This window comes from Rhinopithecus bieti, unplaced genomic scaffold (genome assembly GCF_001698545.2).
Source record: "Rhinopithecus bieti isolate Rb0 unplaced genomic scaffold, ASM169854v2 scaffold_648, whole genome shotgun sequence".
NCBI lineage: Eukaryota > Metazoa > Chordata > Mammalia > Primates > Cercopithecidae > Rhinopithecus > Rhinopithecus bieti.
In genome coordinates this window covers 341,553-359,100 of record NW_016803107.1, presented here as the reverse complement: position 1 = coordinate 359,100, position 17,548 = coordinate 341,553, and the positions used below count along the sequence as shown (strand labels likewise).

The 17,548-nt window shown below is 36.1% G+C and overlaps 1 protein-coding gene across 1 annotated transcript in view; it reads right to left on the bottom strand.

Annotated features, from left to right (window-relative positions):
- LOC108544188 (olfactory receptor 51H1-like) overlaps window positions 1-14,126 on the bottom strand; it is a 24,668-nt gene extending 10,542 nt beyond the window's left edge. Inside the window, exons 1-2 of the mRNA XM_017895239.1 lie at window positions 13,983-14,126; window positions 13,619-13,774 (exon numbers count right to left, since the gene is read on the bottom strand). Of these exons, the coding sequence (XP_017750728.1) occupies window positions 13,619-13,774; window positions 13,983-14,126 (300 nt within the window). The remainder of the gene's footprint in view (window positions 1-13,618; window positions 13,775-13,982) is intronic.
- Between the last annotated feature and the right edge of the window lie 3,422 nt (window positions 14,127-17,548).

Sequence of the window (17,548 nt, the reverse complement as noted above, 5' to 3'; positions counted from 1 at the left end):
AATTTAAAAGAAAACTGAACAAATGTCATTATATCTTTTTTTAAAACATCTTGACAATTGAAAATGGCTAGAAGATACTGACTGTGCAATATGTTAGATTTTATGGCCCAGAAAAATTAAGGGAATCTCTCTGTAGCTAATTAATTTGATTTTCTTTGGTTGGATACTTACCTCATTCCTATCAAAAGCAATGTCTAATATTCACCACATATTTGAAATCCCCCAACTCAGTCTTTATCCCATCACTTTCCATAGAAAAACCTTCACTCATTCAAAAGTTTTGTGATGATTGGATCTAATCTCTTTCACTTGGGCCCCTCTCTTATATACTTACTGAAGTATGTTCCCCCGATCCTTACCTTTCCAGCATTTAAGTAAATTCCCTCTTCTTAGATTGAGTAAAAGTTATGAAGGGGTAGCTTGAGGGAATGTTTTGGGTTGATGGAACACTTGGTATCTGAATTAGGGTGGTGGATAGTCACCAACAGAACCAGGCAACCCCAGATCCATTATCTTACTCTATATTTTTGGCTTATCCTGAATGTCATATGTGTAGGCTAAAACAACTCCATCTTGGATGCTAATCTGCCATGTCGACTTCTGATTAAACCCCATTCTGGGAATGCTTGTAAGATTTCTAATTTTACATTCTTACCATATATCCTGCCCCTAGGCAAATATCTTCTGAACTATGTGTAGTCTTTCCGTATGTTATGTAAGTCCTGGGTCTGAAGAGTAACAGTCCGGGAATCAACCATCTCAAGATATGGCGTCTGTTCTAAAGTCCCTATTAAATCTTTCTTTCTGAGGACATAGATTTGTCAGCCTCTTTTTTTTTTTTTTTTTTTTGACAGAGTTACCCTCTTTCTTCAGCCTCTCAGCTTCCCAGCATTTCGTAGTAGGTTTGCATAACCTGCTCACCACAGAACATCATATACATGGAATTACACTGTATGTCACCTTTTGAACTTCAATTCTTTCACTTAACACAATAATCTGAGATTTATGTATGTTATTGCTGAAGTGTTGCATTGCATGAATGTACGATTTTTTCTTATTGTTGAGTTTATAAGGTTTTTACTTTATCATATTTTCTATATAAAACACATTTTTTGTGTATCTATTTTGCAAACATCTTCCTTAGTCTGTGTCTTGCTTTTTCATTCTCTTCAAAGTGTCTATCTTTAAACTGTTTTTTAAAAAGATGATGATATCCAATTTATCTTTTTTAAGCCTTTAGGGGTGTGCTGTTGGAGATTAATTTTAAAACATTTGCATAAAGAGTCGTCAAAGATTTTCTCTTGTGTTGTCTTCTAGAGGTTTTATAGTGTTAGGATTTACATTTAGGTTTATCATGATTTTCTAGTTGACTTTTGTATAAAGTGTGAAATATAGGTTAACTTTCTTTAAAATATTCAATTGTTTCAGCACAATTTGTTGAACAAGCTGTGCTTTCTCCGTAATGTCCTTTTTTCCTTTGTCAAAAATCAATTGACCATATTTCTGAGGCTATTTCTAGATTATGTATTTGGTTTCACTGATCTATGTGTCTCTTTTCCAAAAATCATATTCTCCTGATTATTGTCACTTTGTGGAAGTTCTAGAACTCAAGTACTATAAAACTACCAGCTTGGCTATTTTTTTCAAAAAATCACTTTTATATTAGTGTCACTGACTGAACTTCCAGTACAACATTGTATAAGAGTAGTAAGAGGCTAATAGCCTTGTTTTGTTTCCCTGATATTAGAGAAAAAGCATCTGCTCTTTCATCAAGTATGATGTCAGCTAGAAGACCTTTTGTACATGCCTTTTGTAATGGGATGGAAGTTCCTCCTTGCATTGCTAATTTGCTGAGAGTTTTTTCCATTAATGGATGTTAAGCATGGTAAAGTGCTTGCTTCTCAGTATATGGAGATAATCTGTGATTTTTCATTTCTGGTTGTTAATAGATTGTATAATATTTGTATGTTGAGTCAGCCTGTATTTCCACGATAACACCAAGTGGTCATATTATATCTTTTAAATATGTTCCTGGATTGGATTTGCTAGTAGTTTGATATGTGTCTATGTCTTGAGTGATATTGTGATATTGATCTGTAGGGGTGTGTGTGTGTGCACTCACGCATACGTGTTTTCATGAAATGTCTTTGTATTCTTTTGGTATAAAAGTAACATTATGGGGCCGGGTGTGGTAGCTCATGCCTGTAATCCCAGCACTTTGGGAGGCTGGGGCTGGCGGATCACCTGAGGTCAGGAATTCGAGACCAACCTGGCCAGTGTGGTAAAACTCCATCTCTACTAAAAACACAAAAATATTACCCAGGCTACTGGTGGTGGTGTGTGCCTGTAATCCCAGATACTCGAGAAGCAGAGCATGAGAATTGCTTGAACACAGGAGGCAAAGGTTGCAGCGAGTTGAGATTGCACCACTGCACTCCAGCCTGGGTGACAGAGCGAGACTCTATCTCAATAATAATAATAATAATACTAGGTCGGTGCAAAAGTAATTGTGGTTTTTGCCATTAAAAGTAATGGAATTTGTCCCTTTTATTTAACTTGTTGAATTTGGGAATATAGAATTGTTTGTAGTATTGCTATCTGTTTAATAAATCTGTTAAATAAATGTCTCTATAGAGATATTCCATCTTTTACTTCTAATATTAATACTTTATGCTTTCGCATTTTGTCAGTCTGGTTAGGTGAATGTGGTAGACAGATTTTAAAATACTTCACCAAGTGTTACACTCATTATGATTTTATGTTATATAATATAAAGGTGATTATACAGGAAAGTTTAATCACTTGAGGAAAAGAGAAAAAAAAAAAAAAAAAACAGAGAGATACTTTTTTTCCTGCCAGTAGAAGAAGAGGAAGTCAGAGATGTTTGAAGTATATGAAGAATTTAACATGCCATTTATGGTTTTGAAGATGGGAGAGACCATATTTACAGGAACTGAGCAGCTTCTATGGTGTGAAAGTGACCTCCAGCCAACTGCCAGTAATAAACAAGGACCTATAAAGGAAAGGAACTGAATTCTGCCAACAAACTGAAGGAGCTTGGAAATGGTTTCTTCCCAAAGAGTCTCAGGTCAAAGTCCAGCCCAGCTGCCACCTGGATTTTTCACTCTAAGACCCTGAGCAAAGAACCTGTTTGAGGCACCCAGACCTCTGACCTATAGAACTTCAGTTAATACTGGATATGTTTTAAGCTACTATGTTTCTGATAATTTGTTACACAGTATTATTGAAAACTCATATGAGGAATGTCAATTCTGTTGATCTTCTAAAAAAGGTTTTGGTTTATTGATTTTCTTTGCTGTTTTTCTGTTTCAATTTCAATATTTTATTCTCTGATCTTTATTAATTCTTGCTTTCTGATTACTCTGTTTTTTGTTTGTTTGTTTGTTCGTTTCTTTCTTTTTTTGAGACGGAGTTTTGCTCTTCTCGCCCAGGCTGGAGGGCAATGGCACGATCTCTGCTCACTGCAACCTCCGCCTCCCGGGTTCAAGCGATTCTCATGCCTCAGCCTCCCAAGTAGTTGGGTCTACAGGTGCATGCCACCACACCTGGCTATTTTATTTTATTATTTTTAGCATAGATGGGGTTTCACTATGTTGGCCAGGCTGGTCTCGAACTCCTGACCTCATGATCTGCCCGTCTCAGCCTGTCAAAGTGCTGGGATTACAGGCATGAGCCACCACCACCGGCCTGCTTTGGTTTTAATTTGTTTTTACTTTCTAATTCGTTAAGATTGAAGCTTAAAATATGAATTTAAGACTTTTTTTTCTATTCCCATCTAAGGCCTCAATGCCATAAATTTTCCTCTCAGCACTGTTTTATTGAGGTACCGCAGATTTGGATATACAGACTTCTTATTTTCATTAATTTTAATATTTTCTAATTTACTTTAGTTATATGTAATATTTTTAAAAATATTTGGGTATGTTAGATATCTTTCTATGATTTCTAATTTAATTCCTGTATGTTAGGGGGAAATAACACTGAAAAGAAAGACTGGAAGGGTTTTTTAATTCATTTTAACACATAAAATGGCATTGTTTTAATCATCTTCTAGGTATTTTGATCAATGTAATGATTTATTAGTCTATAAATATTATCATTTCAACAATATGTGAAAATAAGTCCCTGTCCTTAGCAGAAATCATATTTTTCACAATTTCACCATAATCTGAATTTATACTTATCGCTAATTGTCCAGCACAGGTGATAAAGTATTTATTAATTAACCGAATATCAGATGTTCTATTGACGAAGAGGAAAGGAGATATATCTAAAAGTAACTTCTTATGCCCCAAGAAGATTAAGGTGTACCAGTGTTAGAGCCATACAGGATTGAGAAAGGCAACAAAATGTGTAGAAAACAGGAGTATCCCCATTTGAAAGAGCTTCAGGGAAGGTATCACAATTTGATGACACCATGTTTTAGTTAGGGCAAGCGGTGAAAGGCCCATAAGGACAGGAAAAAAACAACAAAAATTGTTAACTGAGAAGCAGTGGGGTTTCAGAGGATAGAGTGGGAATATTTGGAGAGAGGAAACAAAGATGAGATTATAGAAGGACAACAATGTAAAGATGAAATGGTGATGCAGTTAATATAAATGAACAGAGTTTGACTGGAGGCTTAATACAAAGATCCTGGTACATGGTGATTTTAGCTGATAAAATATTGCTAGACAATGAAAGACCAAAGTCCTGGGGTGGATAGGTACACTTAAGTCTTTTTTTAATTAAGCTTCAACATAATGTGGTGGTTGTTAGGATTGTCATCATCCTGAAGAGAATCTGCGGCAGTCCCAGGGATTGTTCAAGACACTTGAAACACAAGTCTCAGTAAGTGACAAGAGATCTGCTGAGATCTAAATTTATTAAGTGAGGATCTAAATACAGTATGAGGCCTAAATGAGCATGAAAGTTTGCACAGGAGAAAGCAGCAGGAAGTGAGATCCTATTGCTTTGTTCTGCTGCGTGGATTTGAGGAAATATAGTGAGGAACAAGAAGAGAAAAGGATGTCTTCACTCTCTAACTTATATTAACAGTCATAGTAGCAGGAATAACTCTTCATAAAAATCACCACGATCTTTTCTCCTTGACTGAAAAAGTGACCCTCTTTTTTATCCCATAAGACAGGCTCCAGTTTCCATCATTTCACTGCAGCACATTATTTTATATATTTTCTTTTTGTGATTATCTCTGCTATATTATGTATTTGCAAATATCTGAACATGAGACATGCAACCCCTAGAAGAAGATATCTGTTTTTCACTTCAGGAAGCACCAAATTATTACACATACTTTGTAGATATCAGACCAAAGTCTACTTGACCCACAGAGTTCTATTCAACAAATCCAAAAACACGTCATCATGTTCCCATACCCATTCTTGAATTAGGGAGAGATGAGAAAAACAGTATTTCTACAAAGGAGATAAGAAATAGTTAAAACTCTCAAAAAAATAGAGTATTTTACCATATAATTGTCTTTGAATACAATCTGTAGATATTCATAAAATGAAAATACTATGAGGTTTTATGTAGAAGTTAGATGCTTCTCAGAAAAAGTGAGAAATAAACGGGTTTGGTGGAAGTATAGAATTAGTATATGAGTTAATATAAACATTGTAGGAGAGTTTTATTATTTCTATGTAGGCACAAACGCAAGTATAAGATTTATTCATCTGAAGTCAGATGAGGTCATTAGTATTACTGGGTTAGGATCCATGTAGGGAAAAATGAAAGAGAATTTCAAGATAGAGAGTGGCAATAGGCAGTTGGTGATCTTGAATGCCAAAGCAAGCGTGTTTTATTACAGAAATAGATAGCAGACATGGATATGAACTGATAGGTTACAATCGCATTGGAGAGAACTAATTTGACTGTACAAAAAACCCGATATAATTCTACTTTTAAAATTCTTTTTGCATCTACTTGTTCCTTTACATCATCAATCCAAAAGGCCAAGACCAAATACTCATCATCTACTATACACACAATTACATTAAACTTCTGTGTCTGTATTGCTAGTCTCTGCCCTGCCAATCCAGTTTACTCTCAGTTGTTACATCCATCTTTCCAGGACATACCTGTCACCATTCATCCATAAATCCTAAACAGCAACTGAGCTACAACTATGTCAAAGGCACTGTGCTAGGTATATTGGAAAATACAAAATAATAATAATAATTAATAAAACACCATGAGATAGAATAATGTCAGCAAGATGGCAGAGTAGAAAGCTCCAAGCCCTCCTTTTCCCATAGAAACACTGAGATAACAATATGTGAGTGAGAATTCCTCTGTGAAACTCTAGAAACTAGAAACAAGTTGAAAACTACAGAACTCAGGCCAATGTAAAATCAAGAAAGAATTTTAGCAAAAGGGGTAGACAAATTTGTGGCATTAGCCCTCTTGTTTGTACTCCTCTATCTACCCAGAATAGCATGTAACTGGGAAGAATCCTCCCATCCCTAGGCTTCTTCCTTGCGATGGAAACAAAAGACTGTTCAATTATCTGCTTTGTCTAGAGGCTCCTATGGTGACTAGTGACTAGTTTCTGTCTCACCTGACTTGCAGCACACTGATCAGTGGCAGAGTTTGCAAGCATTTGGAAACATAAGTAAGCACTGCAACACATTAGAGCTGCAATTCTGTAGGCAGATAGCAGGGAGAACAAGAGATCAGAAAAGGAGATATTCTAGAACCTCTAGTCTGGCTGATTAGTGAAGATCTTTTTCTGCAAAGTCAGCATAAAAGATGGGAAAAGTAGGTTATTATTTCAAATGCTCAAATCCCTGCAAAAGATTACAAGGCATACAAAGAAAGAAAAAAAATAAGCCAATCAAAGAAACAAAACAAAACTCTAGAAACTGACCCTAAAGAAATGCAAATCTATAAGCTCCCTGATGAAAAATTTAAAACAACTGTCATGAGTATGCTCAATGAGCTAAAAAAAAAAAAAAAAAAAAAAAAAAAAAAACATAGACAACTAAACAAAATTTAAAAGTGATATTTGAACAAAATAGAATATCAACATAAAATACAAACTACAAAAAAAAAAAGACCAAAACAGATTCTATAACCAAATTCAAAAAGTTACTAGAGAGATTCAACAACAAACTTGGTCAGATAGAGGAACAAATCAGAAAACTTGAATATTAATCATTAATATCAATAAGTTAGTAGTAAGAAGGAAAAGAATGAAGAAAAGTAGAAAAAATCTAAGTGACTTATGTGATACTATCAAGTGTACTACCAGGGTACAAATACACACTGTGGTAATCCAAGAGTACAGAGAGAAAATGGAAGAGAGGTTATTTAAAGAAGTAATGGCCAAAATCTTTCCAAATATTAGTGAGGGAAAAGGGCATAAAATTTCAAGAAGCTCAATATCAATTAAGATAAATCCAAAGAGAACCATACAGAGACACATTCTAATAAAACGTGTAAAGTTAAAATGAAAAGGAAATCTTAAAACAGCAAGAGAAAAGCAACTAATCACATACAAGAGAGCTTTCATATTATTATCGGAGAATTTCTCAGCAGAAACCTTGCAGGCCAGAAGGGAGTGGAATGATATATTCAAGGAAAGAAAAGAAAGAAAAGAAAGGAAGGGAGGGAGGGAGGGAGGGAGGGAAGGAGGAAAACTGTCAAGTAAAAATGCTGTTTTGAAAAAAATTGTACTCCAAATATGAAAAGTATTTCCCAGATAAACAAACACTGAGAAAGCTCCTTACCCTAGACCTGCTTCGCAAGAAATGCTAAAGACAGTTCCTCAAGTTGAAATGAAAGGATACCAGATATTAAGCCAAAGTCAAACACAAATATGAGGTTTTACAATAAAAAGTAAATACAGACAAATATAATACCTTGGATTATTGTAATTGTTGTACATATAAGTTAAATAAAAATACATAAAAGAACTTTAAAATCTATTTTAATGGGCATACAAAATATACAGAGGTATAATAAGTGACACCAATCACATAAAGTGGGGAGTGGAGTTATAAAGGAGTTGAGTTTTTGTATGTCATTGTAGTTGTTATCATTTAAAAATAAAATGCTATAACTTTAATATGTTTTATGTAATTGCAATGGTAACCACAAAGAAAATATCTGTAGATATTTTCACACGAACGAAAATGAGAAAAGAATCAAAGATGTCACTACAAAAAAGGTCAATGAAACACAAAGGAAGGCAGCAAGATAGGAAAGAAGGGACATAAAAGCTGCAAGACATATACTAAATAATTAACAAAATGACAGTAATAAGTATTTTTCTATTAATAATTAAATGTAAATGGATTAAGCTCTCCAATCAAAAAACATAGGTTGGCTGAATGGATAAAACAGGATCCAACTATATACTGTCTAAGAGAAACTAACTTTAGATCTAAGGACAAACATAGTCGGAAATTAAAGGGATGGCAAAAGAGTATCCATGCAAGTGGTAACCAAAATGGAAACAGGGACATCTATGCTATTATCAGACAAAATAGATTGAACCTTAAACATATACTTGAATAAACACGTCTTCAAATAAATGACCAACAAGAATATAAAGATATGCTCGACATCACTAACCATAAGAGAAGTGCAAATCAAAACCACAATGAGATATTTCCTCATGTCGATTAGATGACTACAGTTAAAAAAAAAAAAAAAAAAAAAAAAAAAAAAAAAAAAAAAAAAAACCAGGACCTAACAAGTGTTGACAAGGATGTGGAGAAATTGAAACCCTTGGACACTATTGATAGAGTATAATTGGTGCAACTGATATGAAAAATAGGATTAAGTTTCCTCAAAAACTTAAAAATATAATTACTATATGATCCACCAATCCCATAGCTGGGTTTATATCCAAAAGAATTGAAAGAGGGTCTCAAAGAGATATTTGCATACACACGTTTATAGCAGCATTATGCACAATAGCCAAGAGGTGGGAGCAACACAAATTTCCATCAACAAGTAAATGGATGAACAGAATCTGGTATATACATGGAAAATTACTCACCCTTAAAAATAAACAAGTCATGTCACATACTATGACATGAGTGAACTTTGAGGACGTAATGCTAAGTGAAATAGGCTGGTTACACAAAGGCAAATAAGGTGTTATTCCACTTATATAAAGTATCTGAATTAGTCAAATTCATAGAAAGAGAAAACAGAACAGAGGTTAACAGAAGCTATGGGCAGGTGGAAACAGGGAGCTGTGGTTTCACGAGCGTAGAGTTGGATTTGCAAGATGAAAAAATTTTGGAGTTCAGTTTCATAACAATGTTAATATATGTGTCACTGCTAAACTGTACAATTAAAATGGTTAAGATAGTACATTTTATTTGATGCACTTTTAATCGTGATTTTAAAATCCTATGAAAGATTTGGAGAATAAATAAGACAAATATTAAAATAACCACAATAAATGTTCAAGGTGTTATAGGCTCTTCAAGGTGTTATGAGGAGATTAGACAAAAGATTGGCTATTTGAAATTAGGAGAATCATTGTTAACTGGTAGAGGACAGGGAAGACTGAGGAAATGTAATGTAACAAGCAAAATTTAAATGGAGACTTAGAACATCACTAGGATTTTAGATTAATGACCTACTAGAATACTTCAGGTGGAACAAAGAGCTTACATGGAAGTATGCAAGTGAGAAGGCATATGGCATTTTTAGGGGAAAACACTGTAGACCTGCATGGCTGGTTAACAGGATGAGAGAGGGATAGTGGTAAAAGTGGAAATATTGGAACTAGAGTATTAGGGATGTGGACTACCATAAGAATTTGAATTGTATTCAAGGGGCAGAGAATGAACAATGAAAAACTTCTGCGGGAGAAAATGAAATGATTAGAGATATTCTTTAGAAGAAGAGGAAGTGATGAAGAACAGAAAACAAAACAAGGCTAATGCATTATAAATGAGGGTGAAGGCAATAGAGTAGAACAAGCTGGGCTACCAATAACATCACAGAGACACAGCAGAACTCAGTAAATGTGTAGTGATTCATGAGAGAATATTAGAGTAATTTTAAATGTTCTGCCCTGATGGTATAGAGGGATGGTAGTACCACACACAAATGCAGAAACATAGTTTGCTTTGAGAGGCATATGGAGTCACTTTTCCTCCACTTTTAACTGTTTGAAAAGTTTCCCTTGAGTGGCCCCCTAGTTTCCATTTTTGTCTGCCAAAGTCCATTCTTACTCTACATGGCAGGTGGAGGGAACTTTCTAAAATTACAAATCACACTTTTATACTCTTCGGCTTTTTAACACATCCCAATGTTTTCCCATGCACTTAGAATTAACATTTCTAACCAAGCCTGATGGCACTATAAGGCATAGTCCTGCAAATGTCTCCAAAGACTTCTTGTAACCTTTCCCTTCTTCTTGTGATTCCAAGTACACTGGCTACTTTCTTCTAGAAAATGCCAAACTGAGTCTTGCCTCCCTGCCTTACTACTGCCCTGGAACACGTTTTCTCCATATCTCCTCATGGTTAGCTCATTATCAGCATTGAGCTCTCAGCTTAAATATTACTTCTTCTACCTTTTCTGCAGAATTCAGTCCTCTTTATTTATTACCCTATGACCCTTTTCTGTTTGTTTTATAGACTTTATGTAGAGTCATCTGGAATTATCATAACTGTTTAGTCCTTTCTTTTCTGCCACTTCTTACTGAAATGTAAAATCCATAAAAGTAGTCTTATCTCGCTTGTTTACTACTGCAGCCTAGAACAATACCTGGCACATGTCAGGTGCTCAAAATGATTTGTTGAGGGAAAGCCATTTTACCCATCAAAGGGGTAACATGGAAAACTGGTAACAACATGCAAAGACTGTAAATAATAGGAGTTAGGCATTGTGCTGGACACTTTGCTCTCATTCCATCTCTTTTTACTGATTAGGAAACTGAAGCTCAGTTATGTGAAGTAACTGGTCCACAGCCTTACAGGGACAAAGTGACAAAGTAAAGATTTTCCCCAAGATTAGTCTAAATCTGAATAGTACAGCAACATACTGTGGCCTCCTGAAACATAACGTCAAATAACACATGCCTTAATCTGCAGAAAGGAGGGACCTAGAGATGGTTTAATTCTGTCCCTCCCTCTAATATATTAGGATAGACTTATTTGTCACATTAATAAATCACCACCTTGGATGCCAAGGACATCATAGTGCAGATAGATAAGAGGTTCTTTCTACTGTTTAGGGATTAGAGGAGAGATGGCTTTGGACCCCTGGGTGATGAAGGGATAGGAAATGGTACATTGAACACAACAGAGAGCCTAAGACAGACCCTGGATATGGGATTGTGGAGGTAGCAAAAGCCAATGTAATCAGTGTCTCCTGCTCCATTCACCATGGGGTTAAATTTCAGTTAATAAGTTTGAGGGCAGCCTCTAGGTCCAATAGATCACACCAGCTGGAATTTGGAGGAGAGATGCAGTAGCCTGAGTCCAGGAGAAGTCTGTCTGGACCCTGGGGATAGAAAGATTAATGCACCATCTCCTGAAAGGGAGTATAGAAGTGACAGGGATGAGCCAAGATAAATCCAGGATCTGGGATCTGTTTACTCAGGTCTGCTGCAGGGATTACATGAGCAAAAGCACCCCAGAAGGGCCTGAAGGAGGGGAGGAGCAGTGGATGGCATGACACACAGTGAGAGCCCAAGCTGTTTACAGAGATTTGGCTGATTACGTCCAAGGTGTGACAGAAAAGCCACAAGCTGGGATGGGTCGTGGGGGTGTCTGGTGATACCTGATCCATAAGAAAACAAGGCATTTATTAAGAATAAGAAAAGGCAGGGGAAATGAGAAAATACGAAGTACAGGGAAGAGAGACGAAAAAGTGAAATCAAAATGACTAGGCCAGAGGAGTGAGGGTGTCCAGTCGGACTAGCTTATATATTTCAGCGACATCTGGCTTTATAAGTGACAGTGTGCCCATGGCCAGATATGGAGATCAAACCATACCAAGGATAAGAGCTCATTCTGTAGCCCAGGTAGTCTTTGAGTGGATTCTGGCCTTACTTTGAGGGTGCAAAACAAAGTGATCCTTGCAGAGATAAAACCTGTGGCTTTAGTGCTATAAACACCATGTGGTAGTCCCACTAAACTAATGGCAATTAGTCAAAACAAAGATAACCATCAAAACCAGAATGAGTCCCAGACGACTGATCCAGGAGCACTCTCTGGAGCTAATTATCTACTCTCTGAAAAACATGCCAGGGAGGGGTTGTGGTAAATGCTCCAAAATAGACAGGTCAGGGTAAGACAGAGCATCAGGGCCTAGCAGGTCTATGAGCTTAGGGCTAGTGTGCGCAGAGGGGGATCTGTTTGATAGGCTATAAGATCAAGACTGGATGTTAGGGATAGAGAGATTTTTTTCATTCCTGCTACAGTTCAAAGGTCATCATGGTTCTTCTATTGGGCAGAGCAACAGGTTTTTAACTATTATCTTTGAGCCTCCCCATGGGGCTCTGGCAAAGCAAGGCTGGACACCTGTCCTTACCCTCCCTGTACCCCACACCCCACCCACTTTCCTAGATATGGTACAACCAGAGAAACATAAAGATACAGCCCAGGCGGTTCACCACAACACCAGTGTGTGAGGTTCGCTGGGAGAAACCAGGTGTGGTGAGTGAACTGCACAGTGGGAGAAACAAGTGTGGGAAGGAAAGTCTGACTAGGAGTGAGAGTGAGAAAATAATCAGGGAGAGGGTAGGAAGTAAGCAGATGAAGCAAGAAAGAGAGGGAAGGGGGAGAGAAAAGAGTGTGGATGCCCCTGTTTCTGAGCCTAGAAGGAAAGAAAGAAGGCAGGGAAAATAATTTGACACCTCTTAAAAACTTAAATCAATTTCTGAGAAGTTGAGAAGTTGACTGAGAAATTATGATGGAGAAGGTGGAGCAATAAGAAAAGCACAGCGCCGGTTGCAGAGAGGAGGGAGATACAACTTCTGAATCAAGGCAACAAGAGAAAGTTTTGTTTAAGCGGGATTTTCAAAACAACTCATAGAATTCACGAAACTTATTTCAAGTATGATGGATAGATGTTGCTGTGTAAATGAAAAAATATAAAATATAAAGATAGTCTTTGTCTTTAAATAGCTCACATAGTAGTAGGAAGGCATGGAAGGAGTTGCAATAGTGAGTAGGTTATGCTATATAAATGTGTGGAGGCTACATACAGAGGCTGTGCAATTGGAAGCAATTCATTTGAAGGAAAGTAACATATCACAAGGCCTATGGGGACTGGTAGCATATACCTACAGTAAGGATGAATTTGTTCCCGAAATAGAAAATGGAGAGAAGACAGACATAACTGCAGGTGCAAAGGCAAGAGTTACGAAGCAGCAGTATTTGGAAAGGGGTGAAAAATCGAAGACAACTAGAGATAAATGACCCTATAATATCATACTTTAGAACTAGAAAGTTGGAGCAGACTTTTCTGACCAAACATCGCTGAAATATGTCTCAAAAATTGTATAAATTGTTCTAAACTTACTGGTGGCCAAAAGTCCTGGATGGAGGAACTTGGGGAAACTTGAAAATTCAACGGTGCTATTTTCTATGCCTTACATATGGTCTGATTTTCTACCTACCTTGCTCCAGTGATAATCTGCTGTGGTCCTCATTCCACAATTCTTCAGGGCAAAGCTGAATCCTGTGGGAATCCCCAGTGAAGACATAGCATGAGAAATAATCTGAATACACGGAGCAGCAGAACTGATTGCTTTGCCTTGTATTTCAAATACCCACTAAGATTTAAAACCGAGAATATGGGAAGTTATTATCTAAATTTAAGACCTATTACCTAAATCATTTCTCTTCCCATATTGTTTTCTTTCTCAACCCCAGCTGCTATGCTTGCGTTTCTTTCGTGGTTTTTTTGGGGGGGTGGGGGAGTCCCCTATATACATAGGTCTCATATCTATATTTCATGATGTACCTAATTTGATCTTTTACTTTGTTAGTTAATTTATCTATGGGATATATCATGTCTTCAGCAGATTCCTTGGTGTTGAGCACTGAAGATATCTCTCTTAGTACATTCAGGGTTAATACAGAGACAAAGCAGCATCCAGGATATGGAGGGGCAATCATTGCCATGGTAACAAGTCCACTCTGCTAGACCTTTCTTCCTTCTGTGGTTTATCCCCTATGGCACAACTGGAGAATTGATGCTATAAATTTTCTCATATTGTCCACTTCTTGAAGCCATTATAACACTGTAGCAATTATCTGCAACCAAAGACTCTGTCTGACCCATCCTCTTCCATGCTGGTCTGGTAAGTACCAGGGAGAATTTTTAAGAGAACTCTGATAGCCAGGACGGAGTCTGGACACAAGTGTAAAGTGAGCAAATTTGTCCATAATGTCTGCCATCTCTATGTGGCTACACAGGTCTCTCCTTTACACCAGCATCGAATCACCTTTATACCTAAATATCCTATGTTCCATCCCTTTAGTCATGTTAATAGGAACTAATCTGGTAATGAATACAAGTTTTGTCCTTTCCCAGAAAACATTGTTCAATATTTGTAAGTGTCTTATAGTGACCACTTGTGATTTTGAATCCTTAAAATTAGGTCTAGAGAAAGAAATATTCAGTAAGAGAAAGAGTTACTTGTATTTGTGGCAATCTATCAAACATTAGAAGTAAAATAAGAATGATCTGACAGTGTGTGTGATGTGATCACAAGAAATGTGTTTATGATCTTCTGCATTTGTAATGCATATAAATGCAGGTATGTGTGCTGCATATTGAAAGGATGTTTGTGAATCTCTGACGAATATGTTTGTATGTGAAGAGATAGAAGTTACTCACTGTCTTTAGATGTGTGTTTATGGAAAAACGATTGAGTCTTGTTTTTACCAGCTTTGATTGTTTGAGGTGACAAGAGATTGGTTGACAGTACTTGCCACTCAGGATTTATAGAGATGAATACATATATTATATCATATATATGCATGTATGTATAACATCATATATACATGTACAGGTACTTTCATTATCACATGCCATTTCATGTGAGTATATGCATATATAGACTATATATACAGAGGTGATTCTTAGAGAATAGATATTTATTTGTGTATTTATGCATCCTTGCATGTGTATATGTACTTTGTTTGAATGCCTATTAATTTGGTATGGATCTGCCTCAAAAATATTTCCTTCTGAATTTAAACATTTTTTATATGTGTGTATGAGTGTACATGTGTTTCTGTGTATTAATTTGGATGGGTGTGTGCATGTATATATGTCTCTTATGTGACGTTATAGACATTGCTTACTAAACATGAGTATCCTTCATGTGTGAATAGCATACATGAGGAAAGATGTATGTGATTCCGGTATGCTAGTTAGGTGTGTATAAGAGGGTTTTCAAAATTCTGCGATGAAGGAGGCCTGTTAAATGCAAAGTTCATGTGTGGTGGCTTAACTACCCCCACAAAAGCCACCTGTCTCAAACCTTTTCTACTTTAGCTTCTGTGAAAAACACCCACTACCTGATCTGTTTTAATTACCAGTAACAATCTATGAAGTGCATGACATGCATTAAAAATCTCTGTTCTCCTGATTGTAAGCTCAGCTGCTCAGAAGCTCAATCTCTTACATACTTCAGTCAGAGAGGCAGAGACTCTAAGAGTCATAAGGAAAGGGAAGGGAGTAGAAATATGTTGGTAAGAAAGAACTCCTCTAAAGGAAGGAATAGTATTTTGGAGAAACTTACATGAGGTATATATGAGTGGTGAATGGGGTATTTCTGAGAAAGAAATAAGAAAGCTTAGTGGAATTTCAGAAAGAAGGATCAAATCCAGGAGGAAATTTAGAGAAATGGAATTGTGTAACTGCAAAATAGAAGTGTAAAAGATATGTGAATCGCATTCTCTGAGACTTAATATAAATCGGGACCTGAACTTACAATCATAAATAACTAAACCTCTTTAGGAGGTAACATTCCATTAAGGAGGAAGGCAAAGGAAGAAATATTAATATTTGAGAATGGCAGGTACTCAACACTATGTGCCATAGTGTGATAGGAGGAGGTAAATATCCCATCCCAGGCTGTGTGTTTGAAGAAAGGCAGTCAGGGAAAATAAAAGAAATGCCTAAGCTGAAACTTCATGATACCTATAAAGTGTTCTGATGCCGAAAGGGTGAAGAAATTCTGTTTATTAATGTATTGTTTGAAAGTTTAGAATCCAGTGACATATTCAAGAAATCACAGCTGTTCTGGGAACCTCAGGTTCATGGGTGGAAATAGAATAGAAATAGGTTAATAAGTAAAGGTTGTCTAGGGGTAGAGGGTGATAAAGTTTTTATGATCGTTAAAGATATGACCTTTATTTTAAAGTAGTGGAAAAATCAGATGATTTTAAGGAAAGACACCAAAGCCACATTATCAGATTGCAAATTAGAAATAACACTGTGGGCTCCATATGGAGGAGCAGGAAAACGTGGGTATGTGGGTACAATGCAAATAAAAGCCTCATCGAACACTACTACACTGTTGATGAGTAAAAGGGTTGAATACGAAAGAAAATTTTGAAGAGAGACAATGGAGCTTACTGAATAAACAGTTACTCATTTAATATGAGAGCCATCTTACCAAGAAAAAAAATAAAAAATTAGTGTTAAAGCCAATCATTTTCAACCCCATTGCAATTCAATATTAGGCCCCCACCCCCATTCATTACTATTTTGATCAAATCAATTTAATGCACACACTTCTAAGACTATCTCTAGGTGCTTACATACAAATGTAGCTGAGAGGTAGTACTTTTGGAAGTTTTTAAAACATATATGATACCATAAGTCACAAATCATTCTGCAACTTTATTTTAAACTCAAAATGTTTTATTCTTGACCGTAAGGTTATCTATCATGCATCATAATCATATATCTGATTAATAATAGTAAACATCTTCTCTCTATGAAGAAATCTATTTTTTACTCTTGAAGACTACAATCTTTCTTATGCCTTTTTATGAATATGAATGTCTTTCTGATAGATATATCAAGAACTAGAATTGCCAAATCAAATGAATTTCTTATATTAATAGATTGTGACAAATTGCTCTCAGAGTGGCTACAGAATTGCAAAACCTTTACAACCTTGATTTAAAGTTGCCTTTTAATATCTTTTCCCCACACATAATTTTATCAAATTTTATAATCTTGTCTCATTTGGTGAGTGGAGAGTGTTTCATCATTTTTAATATGTATTATTTCAGCAACCACTAAGATAGATGTTTAATATATTTGTTCACCATTTGTCTTTATTTTTATATGAATCACTGTTCATATTTTTCTAGATTTAAATTAGATTGTCCAACTCCTTATTTATTATAGTTCTTTATATATTTCAAATTCCAAAGTTTAGTCAATGGTGCAAATTGCAAATATTGTCACATTCTGTCACATTTTGTTTATTCTTCCCCTCATCTTTTAACCACATGCATGAATACCCGTTGTAATAGATGTTTTAATTTTGACACTGACACATTTATTGATATTTTCATTT